We start from the raw sequence: 21,804 nt of genomic DNA on the forward strand, positions 1-21,804 counted from the left end.
CAGCTACATTAACAATGATGATGAGATGATGATGATGACTGATAATGTTGATGATAATGATGAAGTGGTGATGATGGTGAGGAGGATGGAATGGTGGTGATGATGATGATGACTTAATGCTGATAACATGATGATGATGATGATGATAGTGGTGATGATGATGGAATGGTGATAATGTGATGAGTATTATGATGGGATGGTGATGATGACAATGATGATGATGTGATGATGATGAAAAGATCATGATGGTGATGGTGATGATGGAATGGTCATAATGGTGATGACAAGATGATGATGATGACGATGGTGATAATAATGGTATGGTGACAATGATGGTGATTGAGGATGCTGATGGCAGTGATGCTATGTCAGGGCATGACCATCACTTTTCCCTGTCTTCTCTTCCCAGAGGGCTCATATGGGCTACTCTACAAGTGGGTCTGGAACTTGAAGCCACATGTGGGTACCCTGCTTGGGCTGTCAGGTTCCAAAAAAGGCAGATTGGCATTTCCACACTGGTTTTCTCTGGCAACATTTCTTCTGCCTCTGCTCATGCAAGTGCCACTTCACTCTGAGAAAATGCCAGCCTCTTCGAGGTGAGCTGGAGCCTAGAGAGGCGGAGGCGGGAGCATTTCCAAAGGTCGGGATGACTCAGCAGTCTTCTGAAAAGCCTCTGGTGATAGGGAGGTGATGCTGTCAGAACAAGGAAATACTAGAGCCCTCTCCACCACTCTCCATCACAGCTAAAAGCTTGCCTCACCATTTCTTTGCCCTCTTCTGCAAGTCTAATGAGGGAATATAGATGCTTACTATATTTGAGCTGCAACTAATGCCTCAACTCTGGAACTTCTGAGCAAACTCCTTCATGTTTTCCTGGGCAAATCTCCCAGGAGTCCCAGGCTGGAAGGTAAACTGGTACCCCAAAGCCACAGGGTCTCCTACCAGACTTGTTTAACCTGCAGGACAGAGTCTGGGAGGGAAGAACAGGAAGTCTCACCTCACAGCTGTTCCCTCTAGTGTGCACTCCTCAGAGGACTTGCTGATGGTAGAGCTGCCCCAAATACAAAACGGCTGTTTTGTGAGGAAGGGAAGCTGGCAAAGCTTCTGGAGACACTAGAGAGGGAGAATATGGTACAGACTAGGCTAAAGTGGAGGGCAGCAGTCCAGGGCCCTGATCTTGTTTTGACGGCATTGAATGGAACGCCTTCTAGGTGAAGATGCTGGTAGTTTTGCCATCACCCTCTATTGTCTTGTGTGGGCTGATTCACGCAGGTGGAATACCTGCCTGGCCCCTGTAGACGTCTGAGTCTGTACCCCTCGGCTGGATATTCTTAAGGATACCTTCTGCCCCTGGAGTCTGTGGTTCTCAGAAATAAGTTACGGTAAACAAACCACCCAAGAATGAATAGCCATTGATTCTAATCCTGACTTTGCCAGCAGAATTCCTGCCAAGTCCCTGGCCTTATCTTTACTCATCAAGTATTTCAATGGCCTGGAAAGTACCCATTCTTACCTTTCCAGGCATGATGATGCGATGGTGATGGTGACAGTGATGATGATGGTGATTATCCTATAACACTGCATTTGCTCGCTTTGCTCTTTGCTAATGCTCCTATTCTTGGAATACAACAGTGAACAACACGGTTGTGTTCTTTGACCTTGTGGAATTATTTGCTAGTGGGGGAGGGAGTAAAAAAGGGTATATATAAAGACATAAGGCAATACACAATGGCAAATGGTGACAAATGCTATGAGGTGAAAGGACAGGCCCCTCAGAGCAAAGGGCAGCAGCAACCTAACTTACATAACTCATCAAAGAAGATCTTGTTTTAAATAACTACTCTTTAAACTGAGATAGAAAATATCAGATAAAAGTTTTCCAGGTAAAAAGAGGAAAACCGGCCAGGCACGGTGGCTCACGCCTGTAATCCCAGCACTTTGGGAGGCCAAGGCGGGCAGATCACGAGGTCAGGAGATAGAGACCATCCTGGCTAACACGGTGAAACCCCGTCTCTACTAAAAATACAAACAATTAGCCGGGTGTGGTGGCGGGCGCCTGTAGTCCCAGCTACTCGGGAGGCTGAGGCAGGAGAATGGTGTGAACCTGGGAGGCAGAGCTTGCAGTGAGCCGAGACTGTGCCACTGCACTCCAGCCTGGGTGACAGAGCGAGACTCCATCTAAAAAAAAAAAAAAAAAAAAAAGAGGAAAGCCCACTATTCCAGATCAGGGGAACAGACCTTGAGGATGCTCCAAGGCAGGGAAGAGTTGGACACTTCTCTGAGTCTTATTGCATTTCCTACATTGTAATTTATAATCGAAATTCTTCATTATGAAGACTGTGATCTGCTCCTACAAGTTAACTCTAAGTCCCACCCTAGGAGAAGTGAATTACTATTTGCAGCTGCTAATGAACAAAAAAATGCTGCCAGGATTGTAAGCCAGGATATGAACTGCCCTAATTTGGAATCAGCGCCTTCAAAGGTGGTTACTTAGCCCTTAAAATATCTGTGTAAATTTGCAACAGACGGTTTGCTGGACTTGGATAAGGGCTGTTAGAGATAAGTTTTCATGGGTGAAATAAACAGTATTTACATTAGAATCTGGCAAGCCTTGTAACTGAGGGTTTCTCTGCTGCATGGGAAATCCAGTAGGGCACTGTCCAACAGAACTTTCTGTGACGGGAGAAGCATGCTACATCTATGCACCACTATGGTGTCACCGGCCACCTCAGGCTGCAGAACACTTGTAATGTGCATAAACTAAAATTTTAATTGTATTCCATTTAAATTAGTTTCAATGCAAGCAGCAGCATGTGGCTAGTGGCTACCATATTCCATAGGTGCAGAGCCTGGCGGATCCACCTTCTCTCCTCTTCACAGAGGGCTCTGTCATCTGATTGAACACTAACCAGGCAGTCCTGCTTCAAAAGATCATCATGTTCACGTGAAAGTGACTCTTTCTTGACTTTCTAGGCTAGTAAATAGTTTGCAATACTGTTCATTCCTTTGCCTTGCTTTTCACATATGTGGTAGTGAATGTCCACATTTTGGCAGAATTTAGTCCTAAACTTGCTTTCACTGTAACATACCATGTGCACACAAGTTTCTGGGGAAGGAAACAGATAGTCTCCCACCTGTACCCTCGGGGCCCACCTATCACTAGCTATGAGAAGCTATTAATATTCACCAAGATAATCTGACTCTTTCAGAAAAGCCAAGTGGAACTGAATCTGTTTCCAACGGCCTTGGTTTCCTCACCTGTAAAAGCAAGAGGCTGAGCTAGATGGTCCCTGAGAGCCCTTCCACACTTCCGCCCTGGGAGCTTGTCATAGTAATGCAGATTGTCAGAGCCGGAAGAGACTCATCCAGGTCCCTGATGCTCAGGGAGGTGAAGTGGCCTACCCAAGGTCACACAGCAAGTCAACGACTCAGGCAGCATATGTGGCTAAGTTGCCCGGTTTCTATTCCACTTTAATGGGGAGACTGTGAAGACAGATTTCCTTTACATTAAACTAGTATCTAATGAGTGACTTCCAAATGGAATGGAACAACCCACAAAATCAGAAGCATAGATGAGAGATACACTGTATTTTTCCTTACTTTATAGATGACAGGGGGGAAGAACAGAAAGAGAAGAGAGAAAGAAGTCTGCTGTACTTTGTGACTCATCACTGACAAAGTGGACTTCCCTGTTCCTTCAATCTGGACTTGTCATGTGACTTGCTTTTGACTAATAAAATATTATAAGATGTTAGCAGAAGTGATGCAAGCAGGGGCTTGGGATATGCATACGCATTTGGGTTTCCCCTCTTACACCTCTACCAAGCACTGAAAGAACATGCCCTAATTACTCCACATATGGAACAGATCCAGCCCAGGAGACCTGCAGAGCAGACCTGCAGATGGAAGCAAAGCCATCCAGCCAAGCCCAGCCTTGTTTAAGCAGCTATATTCTTCCTGAAAGCATGTGAGCAAGCCCAGCCAGGATCAGCAGAACCACCCAAGCCAACCTGCAGATCTAGGAGAATAAAAGGTTGTTTTGAGCCGCTGACAACTGGGGACAGCTTGTTACACAGCATTTTTGTGAAAACAGCTGACTGATGTACTCAGAGGTGAAATGACATGCTGAAGGCTACACCACTAGTAAGAGCGTAGCTGGAATTCTTACTCTGCATGAAGCAAGATCATGCTTCATGGATGGGGAAACATGTAATGAATCATTTAAATGGAGCCTCTTTTGAGAGTGAAAAGGAGCAGCGAACATTACTTCCGACCTGTGAAATGATACTGAAGTGTAAGGTGCCTCCCCACTCCCAAATGGCACACTTAGTGAGGTGAATACAAACATTGTTGGCAGTCTGGATACATCTTACAGACACTGAAGAGTTCGGAACATGTAATATCTGCACAAGTTGACACACAGACCCAATCACCCCATTGCAAGCAAGTTCCTTCCAAGAGAAAATGTCAGGGTTTCAGAATTCCTGGTGGGGAGGGGCCAGGGGCTTCGGCCCTGGTGATGCTTGCTATACTTTGCTGTAACTCGCCCTAGCTGGTGCCCCTGCCAAATGTTTCAGCTTCCCTTTGTTCTGGTCTTCCTAACATCCCAGGGACAGAAGGGTTTACAGATAAGATCCTGAAGTCCACTGAGGCCGAGCTACCTGTTGTAATCACCTGGCCAATGAGCACCCAGATGGCGCTGATTCCAAAGCAGGGGCCGCTGCATCTGCTCCTCCCAGTAAGGGTGGGCACCACAACATCCTACCAAGGATCCTGCCAACCAGGCAAGCGGGACTCTTTCCTGGGAGCACCTCAGAGTGCACCAGAGAGGAAAGAAGGGTCTGCATTTTCCATCTCCTTTTCCTTGTTCTTCCCTTCCTGAGAAACAGTCTAGGGCATCTAGGGTGGTCAGTCAGCATTCCTCACGCATGTGAGTCTTAGACAAACACTACCTGGTATTGGTTTAGGTGGCCATGGAGGAAATGTTACCAAACCCTCACCCCAAGTGCCCATGCAATTCTACCAGCCTTCTCTTCTGGAATTCTAAGTCCTATTTTTTTTATTAGAATTTAAAATTGAAAACTCAAGAGAGAGGAATTTTTTTTTGACAAAGCAAATCTATTCGTGTGGCTAATGACAGGAAGCTCAGGGGTTGGCCTCAGACTCCAGGTAGCGACGCTTCACCCACCTGACCTACTCACACCCCACCACTAATAACTAGGGACCTGGCCTCCCTCACCACCCCTTCCCTTCCCCACACCTCCACTCTCACACATTTCTTCTTCCCCCACAGTGACAGATCCCATTAATACAACTTGAATATCTGCCAAGCACTAAGCATTCTCTAGGTTACAGTAACACAAATGATCCCATTTATGTCCAACCCTCAATCCCCAAGGCTGGGATGGATTATTCCCATTGTTTCAGATGAGGAAAGTGAGACTCATAGACATAAATTGCCAGAGATCATAGAGCTTAGCCAGTGTTAGATCCAGGGCTAAACTGGTTTGTGTGTGACCCCAAGGACCATTCTCCTTCTTCGTTTCTTAAATTTACTCAATCAAAAACTACATCCCTGGGGATACTGTGGTGAACAAATCCAAATGGAAAGCAATCTCCCCCACACCTGCCCCAACTCTCTAATTTCTACGAAAGTCAACCTCACTCAGAGACTGATGGGCTCACCCCTTAGTGAGCCCAATGAACCCCACGGAGAGGGCTCACTACCAGAGACCCCAGAATCCTTCAAATGTAGGTGTTCCCTCCTCCATAGTGGCTGTGGGGCTGGAAGTAGGCCCTCCCAATGGATGACCATGAGGGTCATCTGCTACAGCTCAGGCTGCACAACTCAGGGCACAAGTGAGGGAGCTTTGCCCTTCTCATGGGTGGCACTGTGACCACTTGGAAGCAGGTGACTGTCCTTAGGCTGTGGCTTGAGAAGCATCCCGCTCACTGAACCAGAGTCAGGCTCCTTGACTCAGTTTTGCTTCTTTCCCTGAGAGGCACTGGCTATAGGGATAAGAAAATCACTTTGGGTTCCAACAGATGTGAATTTAAATTCTGGACCTGCCAGCTGACAGTAGGCAAATCGCTTCTGCTCTTTAAGACTCAGTTTCTTCAGTTCCATCTGGGGTGACTTCAAATGACCCCCACCGCACCCCTCTCAGCAGGGAAGGAAGTCAGTAGTCTTAGAGTCGGCATTATAGCTCACAAGTGTGCAGAACATACCATTTGCCAAGCCATGGTTTGGGCTCGTTTTATGAATTAACTCAATTAATCCTAATAAAAAATCCCATGCATTTGTGAGGGTGGCACCGTTTTCAACCCATGTTTAGATGAGGAAGCTCAGAGAGATTATGTAACTTACCCAAAGTTACAGAGAAGAAAGCAGCTGATCTGGGTTTTACATCCAAGCAGTGCTGTAAGACAGTGGTTCTCACCAGGCGCAGGGTGTTAGGAGCAGAAATAGGGGACAAAGGGATGATCCTGACCCCCCAAGGAGCATTCAGCAATGCCCGGAAACAGTTTTGGTTGTCACAGGTGGGTGGGGTGCTGCGATCGTCTAGTGGGCAAGGATGCTGCTAAACATTCTACAATGCACAGGACCAAGACTCCTACAACAAAGACTCACCTGGCCAGAAATGTCAACAATGCTAATGCTGGAAACCTCTGGCGAGTTCAGGAACACAGAGCAAGACTCGCTTAGGAAACTCACTGCCCGGGGCTCATGTGAGGGCTAAGTCAGAGGTTGCCTGTGGGCACCCTGGCACCATAATGCTTGCAGGGAGGTGTTCCTTAGCTCTGGGGGTGACAGATCGGACCACAAGGTGGCGCAAGTAAGTGATAACAACAGTTATGCCAAAGGGCTCATCCTTTTTCTTTGATTTTATTTTTCATTTTTTATGAAGATTATGCTATTTTAACACTGTTGTGGCAAAAATACTCAGTGACTCGTGTCACGATTTTCATAGCTGATTTCATGAGTTTTTGACAGTTGATGGTGGTTCCTATAGTTAGGGTTATTTCTGTCTTTGGGACGGTATAGGGAAAGGGAGTTGGTGCTCACGGCACGCTGCCCTGACCCCAGTTCCACACTGGGCATGATGTCCCAGGAAGGCTGGTTTGGATTCATTGAAGGGATGGCATGAGAGTGAAGCACACAAAGTAGGATTTTAATCCCAGTACTTTGGGAGGTCGAGGCTGGCGGATCATGAGGTCAGGAGTTTGAGACCAGCCTGCCCAACATGGTGAAACACTGTCTCTACTAAAAATACAAAAAATGAGCCAGGCATGGTGGTGGGCGCCTGTAATCCTAGCTACTCCAGAGGCTGAGGCAGGAGAATCGCTCGAACCTGGGAGGCAGCGGTTGCAGTGAGCCGAGATCGCGCCACTGTACTCCAGCCTGGGCAACAAGAGTGAAACTCCACACCCCCCCACCCACAGCCCTCTGCCAAAAAAAGTAGGATTTTAACTGGCAGACCTGGGAGAAGGCAGAGGGTGGAAAGAAGAGAAGGGAGAGGAAGGGAAGGAAGGGGAAGGGAGAGGGATTTCAGGCAGAAGGACCATCAGAAAAAAAATATTGATCGACAACTAAGGACAACCATTGGGCACACGGAAAAGGTCAAAACTGGGAAGTTGAACAAATGTCTGTTCAAACTTTGGCTCTTTCACTGAAGAGGGACTTTGTGCAAACCTGCTAATCACTTATGGTCTCATTTTCTCATCTGTAATTTGATTAAACAATACTTGCTTTCAAAAACTTTGGTGTTTTCTTTGGGCGGCTGAGGCGGGCGGACCATCTGAGGTCAGGAGTTCGAAACCAGCTTGGCCAACATAGTGAAACCCTGGCTCTACTAAAAATACAAAAATTTGCTGGGCGTGGTGGCGCACAGCTGTAATCTCAGCTACTCGGGATGCTGAGGCAGGAGAATCGCTTGAGCCTGTGAGGTGGATGTTGCAGTGAGCCGAGATCACGCCACTGCACTCCAGCCTAGGTGACAGAGCAAGACTCTGCCTCCAAACAAACAAAAACTTTGGATTTCTGTAGCAACGAGATGAGGTCATAGGCAAGAGAGAACACTGTAAGCTCTAAAACGGCTGCAGATGAAGGTTACTAGAGCCTTGTTTTTGGTCATCAGTGTGTGTTCCCTACTTGTCTACTAAAAAGGGAAAGAAGCCCTGAGCCAGGTACTGTGGGGAACACATAGAGCAGGAATATAGCACCTGGCTCAGCGCTTTGACCAAACGGGAGCTTGAATAGTGAACCTTCTGTGAAATGTAGGAGCTTGTCTGATTTCCCTCCTAGTGCCCACCTTGTGCTGGCCACTCACAGAACCCCCATGTGTTTGAAGAAAAGCTAAGACAGATATCTGCAGGAGAGGCAACTGGCTGCTGTGTGCTCTCATGGGATGGAATTCACCATCAGTGAATCATTTATTTTCAGGGTCTCCACCCCCATAGGTAGACTCACATTAACTAAACTGATACATACATACACTGGCATGCTAACTGATTACTATATAGCGAGAACAACAGCCAGCGATATCAGACAATACTTCCATTGGCCAGTTTATCCCTGCAGATCACCTGTAATTAGAAATTGGCTTGGTAAGAAAGGAATCAAAATGGGGGACATTAGTTATATTATCTGAGTGTTCCATGGCACTGAACTTCTAGCCAGCCTGACATTTCCATCTCCATTTCAAGGATACAGAGCCACTAAAACCAGGCAGGTCATATTCTGGGGTCAGCACACCCTTTCCCCTGAACAATGCTCAGAGGACACTTCCCGCCTGCTTCTCAGACTCCCCATATCCATACTTCCATGGTGGGCCAATGCTATTTCTGATGGGCAAATTATCGCCTCCAAGATATTCCTACCTTCCGTGAGATGACAGCTTGGTCTTGCTCTGGACTGAGAGCCATTCTGCCATATAGATCTTGGATCTCCTCCTCTGGAGGCTGAATTCCTGGCCAGTCTCTTATTTCCTGTGCTGCTGGGCTTGTGGTGTCAGTGGGGCACCCCCAATACTCCCTGGTAGCCTCTGCTCTTTATAGTCCTCAGTATACAGCCACCGGGACTGGGGACGGGTTTGAGGGACATGGGTTCAACATCCCAGCAGCCTTCCTAGATAATCGCCCTGGCATTGTCTCTGCGGCTGCCCCAAGGATATAGCCCCAGAAAGCAGTCAGCAACAAGGCCAGTTCTATAACAGTCCTCATATCGCAAAAAACCTCTAGGGAAAGAGAGAAATGTTCCTTGTTCTTTATGCTAGTTGACTAAGAGCTTATCTATTTATGAAAATGTCACAAAGCACCTCTAGACCAGATTGAGATCAGGATTTAGGATGCTTTCCTTTACCTTAATGTAGAGCTGTAGGCTCAATGTGCATAAGTTACTGCTATAAAAACACCTCAAGCCTATTTCTTAATCAGTGGTGAGCAAGGATCACACATCCAGTAGGGCCTAAGATGCCCTAAGATGCTGTCCAGGGCCTCTGTGCCTCCCCTCCACCCCAGCACCATCACAGCCACCCTGATGACCAAAGGAGTTCTCCAGTCCAAGAGAAGCTGTCCCTCCAGTTAGCTGTGCAGGGAGAGGCCCCTGACCCAGGCTGAGCCAATCAAAATTGTTCACTCTCTGTCACAGTGATTGGTCCAGGGACTGACATGTAACCCTGAGTCTGCCAATCAGGACCCTTTCCTGGAAATTGATGACAGTTGAAGAAGAAGAGCCCAAAACAATCAGAAGGTGAGTTTCAGGCTGGTAGCAATCGTGTTTCCATGCCCTCAGGGAAGCTGGTCTGAAAAAATAAAGCTGGCAAGCAAAGAGAAAAAGGGATGAAAAAGGGAATGCTGGTGGGATCTGAATGTTCCCCTGGTTTCTCTTTAACCTGCCCATCACATGGTCTACTGACATGAGCCCATATAGTCTCCTTTGTGCCTCGTCTTGGGAAAACACAGACTTTATCACTTGCAACCACAGAGTCTAGGCTTACTGGACCTCTGAGATATATTCACCCACAAGAGTCCCTCAACTACCTGATCCTGAATTTGCCTTCAGAAACTCCAAAGATTGCATGGATTCTCCAATGGTCCTTTTACTCAGGGAGAGTCAAATAACAAAAGGCAAACATCATCTTGATGCCAAGAAGTCAGATAAACATGGCTTTGAGGGCAGGCTCACCTGAGTGTGGATGCGGTTCATGAAGGTGATAAGTCAGATAAGCACGCTCCTTCTCTGAGCCTCAGTTTTCTCATCTATAAACACGGTGACAATCGCAGGGCCATTGGTGGATCTCCTGAGACTCTCAGCACAGAGCCAGGCACTAAGTGGAGGCTCCATGAATTCCTTGTTATTCAGAAAGTAGCAGAAGACACGCCACTACTCACAGGCTGCTCACCTTCAGCCATCACAGAAGAAATATAAGTGTTCATTCGAAGCCAAGTTTCTACAAGAAAAATGTGCTGGGAAGAGGGCTGGACTGGGGCAGGACAGGAGGGACTGATTGAAAAGATGAGATGGCAGCAGTGTGACAGCTTTGATGCCCACTACTCTACAAAGCAGGAATGATGTTTTTAAGACCACATATTCAAGTATCTTCCCACTTTGAGGCTCTGGGCCCTCTGGATATGAGAGCTCTCAGGTAGACCTCAAGCCTCCATAGAGTGGCTGGATGTGTGTCCACTCTGCAGACTCCTCTTTCCCCTCAGGAATGACACACACTCTAGTCTTGGAAACAGAATATCAGGAAGCTCTTGGGCTCAGGAGGAAGCCCCATTTCCTGATGTATAATTATTGGCAACAAAGCTGGCATCTACAAGACCCCATCTAACTGTTGTGCTATTTCTTAATTGCTTTACAACCCAGAGGGAATGGGACTGTGATTAATGCCCTTCTCAAAAACTCCAGCACCTGGCACTTAGTGGATGCTAAATAAATATTCATTGAGTTGATTTTGTTGAGTTATGGCCCAGGAATGGGATGGTCTATCTGGAAAGTAGTGAGATCCCCATCAAAGAGATAAAAAACAGAGAGTGATGACTACATGACAGAAATGCTACAGAGGCAATTTCAATATGAGTTGTGAATTGGATTAGATGTCTTTTAAAATATGTGCCAGACTTGAGGTTTTACAGTCACGTGTCTCAGGAGAGACTATAGTAAATCTAAAACTATTTTATCAACAACAACAACAACAACAAAAAAAACTAAAGGCCTTGGAAATCTGGAAGTTGAGTCACTTGCCCAGGCAGGACCAAAAACATCTTGAAGATGACCATTCCTTTCTAAATGAGCCAGAGAATACCACGTTACTCACCCAGTCAGACCATGTGGCATTAGATTCATTTGACATAAAACAAAAATAATGCCCCTATCTTAGCTTGGGCTTCCCCAAAAGCAGAACCCAAGAAAAGGGCTGGGAGTGGTTCCTTTGGAAGGTAATTCAAGGAAGCAAGAGTGAAGAAGTGAGCCGGTAGAGGAAGACAGGCAGAGAGGTGCGTCAATGTGAGGGTGTGTGGTGGAGAACAGGGGCTCGATTCTCCTGAGACCACATGAGATACTGAGAAATCTTCCATAATTGTCTGCACGAAAGGCAAAAGACTGGCATATTTATCCATGTCTCCTCTCAGACAATGATTGTGCTGGCACCAGGGTCGCTCTCTGCACTGCACTTGTGGAATGAGTTTGCCTGCACACAGTCATTTGAGGTCAGTCTGCAAGTCTGAGCTACCCCAGCCAGTCCCAGCCAAAAGGAGATATGGGATGAGTGCAGGAGACATGGGCACCACAGGCAGCTGCAGTCCTAAACTCATCACTCCATGTCGTCCAGATCTCCAAAGTCACAGCCCTGTGTGCCAGTCTCCGAGCTGTTGCTTCTGTGATCTTCCTAAGACTGTTTTCCTTGCTCAAAACCCACAGGACTACAAGACAAGTCTAAAACCCTTCTCCATGGGACCCCCCCCACTCCACTGGTCCATCTCAACCTTTGGCTGCTCCTCCTCCAATCAGAACCTTCCCCTTGCACTCTAATGAGTCACCTGCTATTCCTTACTCATGTCCTCCCCTAAAGGCCTTTGTGCTCCGGCGCAAAGAGCTCTGTCTGGAACACCATTTAGTTTCATTCCCATCCATCAAACTCCATCCCGTCCTCGACAGCCCAGCTGAAACATTTCTTCCAGGGAATTTGCTCCCTTGTGAGTATACTTACTGAGTTGCATTGTAATTTGTGTAAGTGTTGGTGTCCTCACAAAAAAGGAGCTTCTTTAAGGTCAGGGATAAAGTTCTAATCTAACTTCAGGGCCATCCGTAAAGGAGATATTCAGTGAAAGTTGGCTGAGTAAATGAATGGATGATTCCAGAAAACTTCTCCCTTCAAGGCCTCAACTTCTTCCACTTTAGAATGAAGGGGGAGGAGCTGAATTAGAGTTTCCTGCAGCATCTTCTGAGAAGTCCTAGCACTGCCAGATGCCTCTAAAGAACATATTCTGAGGCCTAATGTGTTTGGGAGATGCCTTAGACCCGCTATGGGAGTCACTGTGGCTCTACAGAGAATTCCTTTAGTCTCTGTTTAAGTCAACAATGCCCAGATCCATTCAGCCACAGAATATCTAGAGGAAGAAGTCTACCAAAGAAGGCTTATTGGCTAATGTTAGCTGAGACATGACTTTGGCTCCTTCCAACTCAAGAATTCTATAATCATCATCAAACTCTGATGAAGCTGAACATTACAAATATATGTGTGTGATTCAGAAAAAAAATAATATCCTAGAGCTCTCCAAAGGTGAGGAGGCAGGAAGCTTGCCACCATGACTGGGGTTGTTCAAAAAGAATGGATGATCCCCACCAAGTGCTGGGGACATCCACGTGGAATTCAAATATGGGCAATATCAGGAGGTCTTCAGTTAGTGCTTCCTAATTGTGTCATGGATTATTAGAGAAATAGTAATGATGACATTAGCATAACAAATAATTTGATGGAGTTTACAAAGCACCTTTTTATTCATTCAATTAATTATGTTTTCCAGGCATATCCAGGTCAAGGCACTTGCCTGGCAGGTGAATAAGACCCCTTTCCCAGGAAGCCCAGGCCCATGCACTGCCACATCTGCCAACTTTTCTCCTGGCTCCCACCCACTACTTCCTGCTAGTGTTTCCTCAGCTTCTGACTTCATCTGCATCTCAAGGGGCCCCTTGGATCTGATACAGATTTAGTTTCTCAAGCTTGAACCTGGGCACCCCACTTCCCCTGATGCCATCTACCCTTGACTTCTGGTTCTCGCTTCTCCCAGTTACAACTATCCAATATGGCCTCAGATTTTAGGACTCTACAGCACAGCTAGGTCAATGACCAAACTCCCTTGCTTGGGGTGTCAACCACAAAATGACAACTCTTGCCACGGCCTGCAAATCTCTAGCAGTCCAGCCCCTCAGGGCCTCCCTGTCTGTCCTCCCCATTGCTTATGTTGGTCCCACTGGGCTGGCTTCTCAGCTGTTCTTGAAGTCAGCCAAGCAACTCTGTCTAGATATCTGCAGAGCCCCTTCTTCTATGCCCCCTTCACCCTATCTCTCATCCCTCTTTATTTTGCTTCCTCGCACTTATCTGCACTCGACCTAAGAGATTTGGCTTGTTTGTTGATGACTCATCTCTCACCAGAATGTGAGCCTCATGGGGGCCGAGGCTTCATTTTCTCCCCTGCTATTGCCCAGCACAGGAACAGAGCCAGGCACATAGGAGGGGTTCAGGAACCTCTGGTGGAATGAGTGAAGGAAAGCACTTTCAACCTCCCAGAGGCTCTTGAAGGAGGCGCCACCTCCAGCCCAGCCCTTGATCTAAGCTCCTCCTGGCAGAGACCTCAGACTCACGACAAGAGCTGCTAGCTGTGCCTCCAGGCCCCTCTGACATCTCTGGTCCCTCCTCTTTCCTCCAGTCTCCCTTCGACATCACCTCATTTACTTCCTTCTTAGTAATGTTCACGGTCCATACCTCCCTTGTGCATTCCTCGATTTTCTCCTTTCCTGTCTGTTTTGATCTTCAGAATGTAAGTGTCATGAAGGTATAAACTTGGTATCTTTTGGATGCTTGGGGTCCAGGACAGTGCTTGGCACACAGCAGTCGTTTATAAAAATGGAGGAAAGAAGACAGAGAGGGACTGTGACCTGGCTTCAGCGTCACTGCCCAGGCCCTTCAGGGCCAGGCTTCCACCAGGCTACTGCTTGGCTCTTGATTACGGCCTCAGTCCAGAATGCCACTTTTTGAGTGCTCTTATCTCTCTGGTTTCCATTCCATCCTCTCATCTAATAACCAGTGCAAGCTTCCCAAATTCCAGCCTGTTTTACAGATAAGGGGGCTGAGGTACATATCAATGAGGTTACTGAGCTAAGGCAACAGTGAACAAGCTGGTATGCTCGACTCCAAAGTCCAGACCCCTGACCACTTTCCAACAGCCTCTCTGAAGCCAAGTAGTTAGTTTGTTTATAAGTGGAGCTGCACAGAGAACACTGCATGCAAAGAACAACTCTGACTCATCCGATGCTTCTGCGGCATGAACCTCCTCAGCACCTCACTCCAAGGTTCCCTTAGCAAAACTCTCCCCCAATGGCCATACCTGGTAGCTCCAAGGCAGAGGTCTTTTATGTCTAATATGTTCTTTTATGTACTGACCTTTTAAAATTAATAGAATATTTTTTATCATCTGAATTTTTCAGAGTGAGGACTTGTGGTTCATTGTTTTAATTATGCCTTAGAATAGCAACCTTGTTTATCAGGCTGCGAGATTACTGTTTGTGAGAAATCTTCCCAATAATGTAAAAGCATCTAAACAGAACACTCAAAAAGAAAAGAAAAATAAAATGAAACGGTTGACAAAATATATATGTAAAAGGGTCAACATTAATAGCAGCCAAAGAAAAGAAAATGAAATAAACTTCCTTTATCACCAATACATTTAGAAAAATCAAAAGAACAGAAAAACAAAATTCTTAATTATTGATTAAGAAAGAATACGCCAGTAACTGTATTTTGGAAATTAATCCAGATAAGATATTTTTAAACTTTTAAACTGTCCATTCATATGTGTAAAACAAAGTCAAAGATACATGCCAAGCAAAGACCTTCAGTATTATTTATAATGAAGTAATAGTGGAAGACAATAACTTCTTTAATCTACATCTAGGGGAAAGAATATTATAAAGCCATTAACATTACATTAACACAATTATGTTAGCAAATATTAAATAATAATAGTAAAATGCTTATGTTTTGTGTAATTGTGAAATGAGTAGTATTTTGAATTATAGGATGTAACTTGAACAAAGAAAAAAACATGCAAGAGAGCTCCTAAAATGTTGATAGTGCTTTATATTCTGCGTGTGGCTTGGAAGATTTTCTTTAGCAATCTTTTTTCTATTATTTATTTTACAATATTTCAAAAGAGACCAGTATTAATTTCATCCTGGAAAAAATAAACATAATCAACAAACACTCAAAATGTAACCTTTCTACATCTTAGTTTAGATCTACCAGAAGATTCCAAACATGGGGCGTTATTTTCTAAGAACGTCACATTTTTACCTGTGGAAATTCTTTAATTCTTACTATTTACCCAAATTCAAATCATGCCTTAAGGACCTGCCAAAGTGCCACATTGCCAAGTCATTTGCAAACATCTACTGAGCATCAACCTTCCAGTTCCAGCAGAAACTGAGAGGAATAAACAAAAACCGTGCCCTTGAGATGTTCAGGTCAGGTGGGGGCAATTGGTGCTTAAACAAACAAACAAGAAATGAGGACATGCTGGGACAAATGTTCTAGCAGGGGTTTTTGTGCTTGCTCCTGAGTAAGCCTCAGAAGGCTCTGCTGAACGGGAAGTCACCAAGGTACTTTGACACCAGAAAGTGGAACATTTGAGCCAGGCTATGAAGGGGACACAGGATTAACCAGGCAAACGGGGAAGCATGAGAAAGCAGAAATCAAATGAGTGCAAAGACAAGCAGGCTTGAAGGGCATGTGGTCTTTAGAGGCAGGGAAGAGTCACAGCTGGTAGGAAAGCAGATGTATTGAGCTGGGAAATGACAAGAGGCCAGAGTATTTGTGACCATGTGAATAAGTCTTGTAATGGGGCGGGAGCGGCGTGGCTTGTAAACAGGGAGCAACACAGCGTACATCTGAGTTCTTAAGGCTAGAGGGAAGGAGAGACAAGAGGTAGGAAGTCCCATCAAGTGACGGTTTGAAAAGTGAAGGGGGAGTTACCAAAACCTGGACCCTGCCTGGCACCTAGTAGACTCAATGGGTACTACCAACAAGACAGACAAAGTCATGGGAAGGGGGCTAAGAAACCAGATTCAGAAGCAAGCAGTTCACTCAATCAAACCAGCCACTTGCAGGAGAGCTAACAAGATGTGTAGAGCATCTCTGATTGCTAAGTTCAAATTTCTGAAGATGTAACACTAGTTCAGAAGGATATTGGTAGATAAAATGCAAAACCACAGAAGGGAGTCATTTGGAAAATGAGTTTGGAAAAGGCTAGATTATGATGCTGTACTTCTCAGAGCCTCTAATAAGTTAAATACATTATCCAAAAGATGGATAAGCGTTTCCCAAATTATTTGGTCACTGAACACTTACTTCCATAATTTATTAAGGTCCCTTGGAATGCACTTTGGAAAATGCTACTGGGCCAGGTGGTGTGGTAAAGGGGGAAGGGGAGAGGGTGTCAAAAGTGGGTCTTGTACAGATTTATTAATATATTTACATAAAGAAGATCCAAGAGCACCTGTAAGGAAACACATCAGGGAAGGCTCATACATGCGGGCAGCCCCTGTGTTCCTCAAGTCCACATCTCCAAAGGCACTGGCTGGCCCAAGAGGTGATCTGATTCTGTAGCATGCTGTCACCATCCACCCTGGATGCCATCTTTTAGCCCACAGACTTAGCCTAGGGCCTGACAGTGGCTCCCGCGTGCTCACATAATTCACTCTTGTTTTCATGAACCAAGTTCCATTGGAACTTCTGCATCCCACAGCTCCTGCTTCTTCTGCTTGTCTTACTTTCTTTCTCTCTTTCATACTTTCTGAGTGTCAGCTTTGTGACAGGAACTGGCGAATTTCAAGCCAGGCTGTTCTAGTGTATCCCTAACTGACCCTGTATTTAAAACTACAATCTCTCAACAAATCTAAACTCAGACGCAATTATCTGTCTTTTTTAAAAAAGTTCATGTGTACCATTGAAGTTTGTGTTCTGTTCTTGGCTAGCAGCGGCATAATTTACCTCTTCATTTGTGACCCTGATATTTGCAGGAAAATATTGTCCCCAAATGCCATTAGTTTCGACTCCTCAATCCATCTTCCCTGACACTTAGTCAATGATTCTCTGGCTCTAATTCATCACATCGAACATAATGCAAAAATTGAATTAAAATATTTCAGGGCAGATAGAATACAAATTAGGACACAGGATGTGGTTAGCATTGTGAAAGACAACACTGGAGAAGATATAATTTGAAACATTTAAACTGTGAATTACTTTCAGTGGGGGTAGGGAGTGGAGACCACCCCAATCTAGGGCTCCAAATGTTGGCAATACATCTATATAACAAATAGCTTACTGCTCTGGGCTGATGATCCCACATTACGCAGAATTGCCTAAGCCTTTTCCATTGAATCTGCCTTTCACTGAGAAAATGTTCCCCATCATGCCGGGGGAGGTCACTTCTGTTTATCATCTCAAGGTTCAGGAAATAAAATGGTGAGAGCCTAGGCTGGAGGGAGTGTCACTACTGCTTTTTTGTACATTCCAGAAGGCAAGATACAGGTGTGTCTGGCTCACAATTATAGGCTCAGGACCTAGGACAGTTCCTAACATATAGTAGGCAATTTTATATCGTATTTAACAAATGGGTTTAGTAAACGGATGGATGGATGGATGGATGGATGGACGGACGGATGGGTGGATGGATGGGTGGATGGATGGGTGAGTCAGTATGTACTTATGCCAATACTATTACTTATACTACTAATCATATAATAACAAACATTGATAAATTTCCTAAGTATTTTGGGGGTATATTTAATTTAACCCTTTCAACAACATTGTGAAGTAGGTATTATTATTACCTTTCTCCTTTTACAGGCAAACTAAGCAGGGAGTGCTAACTTTATCAGAATCATAGAGCTAGGAGGTGGTTGTCTCCTATTGTCCACCTTCATCTGGTGACATAGAATAGCAACAGGGAAGTGAAAAAGGCCACTCAAGCAGCCAAGATACTAGTTTTTGTTTTACATTTTGCTTGTGCTGTTGTTTGTTTATTCAATTTCACACCATTTACTATTCATTCCTTTTTACACCCAGAGTCAAGCATGAAGACTAGCCACAGTGAGAGCATAATAAATCATGCTGAACAAATTAATGAACAAAGGTTAAACCTACTTTATGCTGGGCTCTGTGCTAGGTGCAAAGGAGCTAAAATTTATTGGGTGCCAACTTTGTGTTAGATGCCTCCAACTTGTGTGAGAGGCGTTGTGTTAGACGCCTTATGTGGGTGAACTAATTTAAGTCTTACAATAAACCCAGGCATTTTTCCTACATTTTACCCATAAGGAAAGACAATGAGTGTGGGTGCCTATGCATGTTTTTTCTATCATACCATCTGCTTCCAGTTGCTTCACAATGTAGCACCTTGGCTGGAGGGGATGAGGACTGAGGATGTGAACTCCCTGGGTTTTCAGGCTGGCTCTGACATTATGCAGCTGTGTGCAACCTTAGACAAATTAGTTCACCTCTATGTGCCTCCATTTCCTCAGCTGTAAAATAGACGTAATGATAATAATTGTACATGCCTCAAAGTTTGTTGTCAAGTAAATGAATGTTGATAATAAATGTAAACAGAATCTGGAACAAAGTAAGTATTTGATGTGTGACTCTACTTGTATAGTTTAAAAAGTACCACTATGGCTGGGCACAGTGGCCCACACCTGTAATCCTAGCATTTTGGGAGGCTGAGACAGGAGAATTGCTTGAGGCCAGGAGTTTGAGACTAGCCTAGGCAACATGGCAAAACCCTGTCGCTACCAAAAATACAAAAATTAGCTGGGTGTGGTAGAGCATGCCTGTAAGTCCCAGCTACTCAGGAGGCTGAGAAGGGAGGATGGTTTGAGCCCAGGAGGTGGAGGTTGCAGTGAGCTAAAATGGCACCACTGCACTCCAGCCTGGTCGACAGAGCCAGACCCTATAAAGTACCACTATATTTATATTGAGATCAACTATATAGATGAATACAGATAGAATTGACATCTTTATCTTGTTGAGGCTTCTTAAGAGCCCGTTAGTCTCTCCCATTTATTTAGGGCTCTTGTTGTTTACCTTCAGAGTATTTTTAAGTTCTCTTCATATAGCTCTTGCACATTTTTAGTTAAGTTTATCCTTAGGTATTTTATATTTTATATTACTATGGTAAACAGTTTTACCATTACTATGGTAAACTGTATATCGATTTCTATATATGACTTTTTTGCCGTGCCCCCTTATCGAATCTCTCAGTAGTACATTTTACTTGATTTAAGTTTTCCAGGCACTAATTACGTTATCTGAAAATAGCAATAATTTTACCTCCTCTCTCCTAATCTTCTTGCTTCCAATTCCTTTCTCTTGCATAATAACATTGGCTAGTATCTCTAGTTCAGTTTTAAATAATAGTGTTGGTGGTAGATGTTCTTACCTTTCAACCTCCTTTTTTACTTGAATTCCCCTCCTTTTTACTCTGAGTTCTTCCATTGTTTTCTCAGTAAGCATGATGCTGGCTTTTGAATTAAGGTAAATATATTTTACGAAGTAAAATTAAGTATCAATTATAATTTAACTAAGAAAATCTTCAAGAAATATATACTGAATTTTGCCAAATGCCTTTTCAGCATCTATCAAGATGCTCATATGCTTGTTCTCTTTATATCAATTTACTGAGGTGAAAAATGTTATAGATCTCCTAATGTTACATACCAGAACAAATTCCATTTGATCATGGAATATTCTTTTAATGTATTGCTGGACTGTCTTTGCTAATATTTTATTTAGAATGTTTGCTTAATTTCATAAGTGAGATTGGACTGTAGTTTTCTATTTTGGGGACCTCTTCATTGAGTTTTGGGATCAATATTATAATTGCTTCATAAAAAAAACTTTGGAAGTTTTTCTTATTTTTCTATCTGAGCTGCACATCTTAAAAAATGAGCAAGAATTAGCCAGGGGGGGAGGCTGGAGGATAAAAGAAGGAGACATTACATTAAGGGCACAAATGAAAGAAACAAACATCAGGATGTGCAGAGAACTCTGATTCTGAGGCTGCTTCACACAAGGCCTGAGCCCTTCTCCTCTCCTTCAACCCCGAATGTCTGCTTGGAGGTAGCTGTATACAATTGTTTCCTCTTGCATATTGATCCACAATGATTTCCCACATCAGTATTTTTTTTCTTCTTCAACGAGATTATGAGACTTTCCTTCTGTTTATCCCAGAGAAGAAGTTCTTGGATTAAACTCCGGAAGCACATGGGTGTATAAAGAGCTAGGCCATGGTATCTCACTAATAAATGAAGTCATTCACACTCATTAAGTCATTCAGTCACTTATTCTTCCAACATTATTTAAACCTGAGGGCAAGATCTGGAAAAATAAGAGATGGGCTTTGCTTCCAAGATCTTAGAGTCTAGCATAAAAGAATAATACTAGTACTGTTGTAATCTGCATGACAAATTAAGCTAATAGGTGGACTTTGCTTTTTCAATACAAAGCAGTTTTCCCTACAAATGTTTCTTAAACCTCTACTGCCGGCCACCAAAATCTCAAAGATACAATCAGACAATAAGAAGCACTCCTGGCATAAGCTGGAGGCAGCAGCACTTGCTGAGTTTCACAAGTCCTTCTGGTAGACCTAGTGCTATGGGTCAGCTTGTACTTTCTGCTGATATCTTTCTCCCAGATCAATTCTCAGAATTAAATATGCTCATGAGTCACTGTGCCCCATGCAGAATGACATGGCTCCCAGGATCTCTACTCCTCTCAGACATATTTGAGAATCAGAACTCCCAGAGAATTAGAGAATATGGCTTGGCACGCAGTAGGTGATTATTAAAAACTTACTGACAGATATTTTGACATTCAGCTACTTAAATCCTGCACCATCATGGTGCAGGAATATACTGCACCATCTAGAAAGGGAAACAATACCACCTTCTTCAAGGAGGTATCACAAGGCAACAGCACCTCCTTTCACAGGAGGTATGTGAGAACTAAGTACAGTAAGTTCTCAGTTCTTGGAAACCAAGACTTTATGTGAAATGATGTATAACAAAATCGTTTTCCTTATAAACATCACAGTAAAACAACATTATTCATTTTTTGAGGGCCGGCTGTCTATTGTTTTTCCAAGAACCTATCGAGGGCGTTAAGTGAGGACTTACTATAATAGGAGTGACAGAATCAACATGAATTGAGGACTTCCTCTGTATACACACTGTGTGTGCTGCATAATGTCTCATGTCTTTTTCACAACAATCTTATTTGATATTAGTAATATAAATAGTCATGCACAGTGGCTCACTCTGTAATCCCAGCACTTGAGGAAGCTGAGGCAGGAGGATCACTTGAGTTCAGGAGTTTGAGACCAGCCTGGGGAACACAGGAAGACCCTGTCTCAACAAAAATAAAAATAAATAGCTGGGTGTGGTAGCACATGCTTGTAGTCCCAGCTACTCAGGAGGCTGAAGTGGGAGGATCACTTGGGCCCAGGAGGTCAAGGCTGCACTGAGCTGTG

The 21,804-nt window shown here is 44.3% G+C and overlaps 1 protein-coding gene across 5 annotated transcripts in view; it reads right to left on the reverse strand.

Annotated features, from left to right (window-relative positions):
* KCNQ3 (potassium voltage-gated channel subfamily Q member 3) overlaps positions 1-21,804 on the reverse strand; it is a 349,316-nt gene that overhangs the window by 215,529 nt on the left and 111,983 nt on the right. Inside the window, exon 2 of one of the 5 annotated variants that reach the window (XM_055287279.2) lies at positions 1,514-1,674. The exons of 3 other annotated variants lie outside the window; for them this stretch is intronic. In XM_055287279.2, coding sequence (XP_055143254.1) covers positions 1,514-1,584 — 71 coding nt within the window. In that variant the 5' untranslated portion in view covers positions 1,585-1,674. Of the gene's footprint in view, positions 1-1,513; positions 15,134-21,804 lie in introns of those variants that run through there. One more of the 5 variants, XM_055287277.2, reaches the window with a different exon arrangement.

The sequence above is a fragment of the Symphalangus syndactylus genome, chromosome 7 (assembly GCF_028878055.3).
Source record: "Symphalangus syndactylus isolate Jambi chromosome 7, NHGRI_mSymSyn1-v2.1_pri, whole genome shotgun sequence".
NCBI classification, from domain to species: Eukaryota; Metazoa; Chordata; class Mammalia; order Primates; family Hylobatidae; genus Symphalangus; species Symphalangus syndactylus.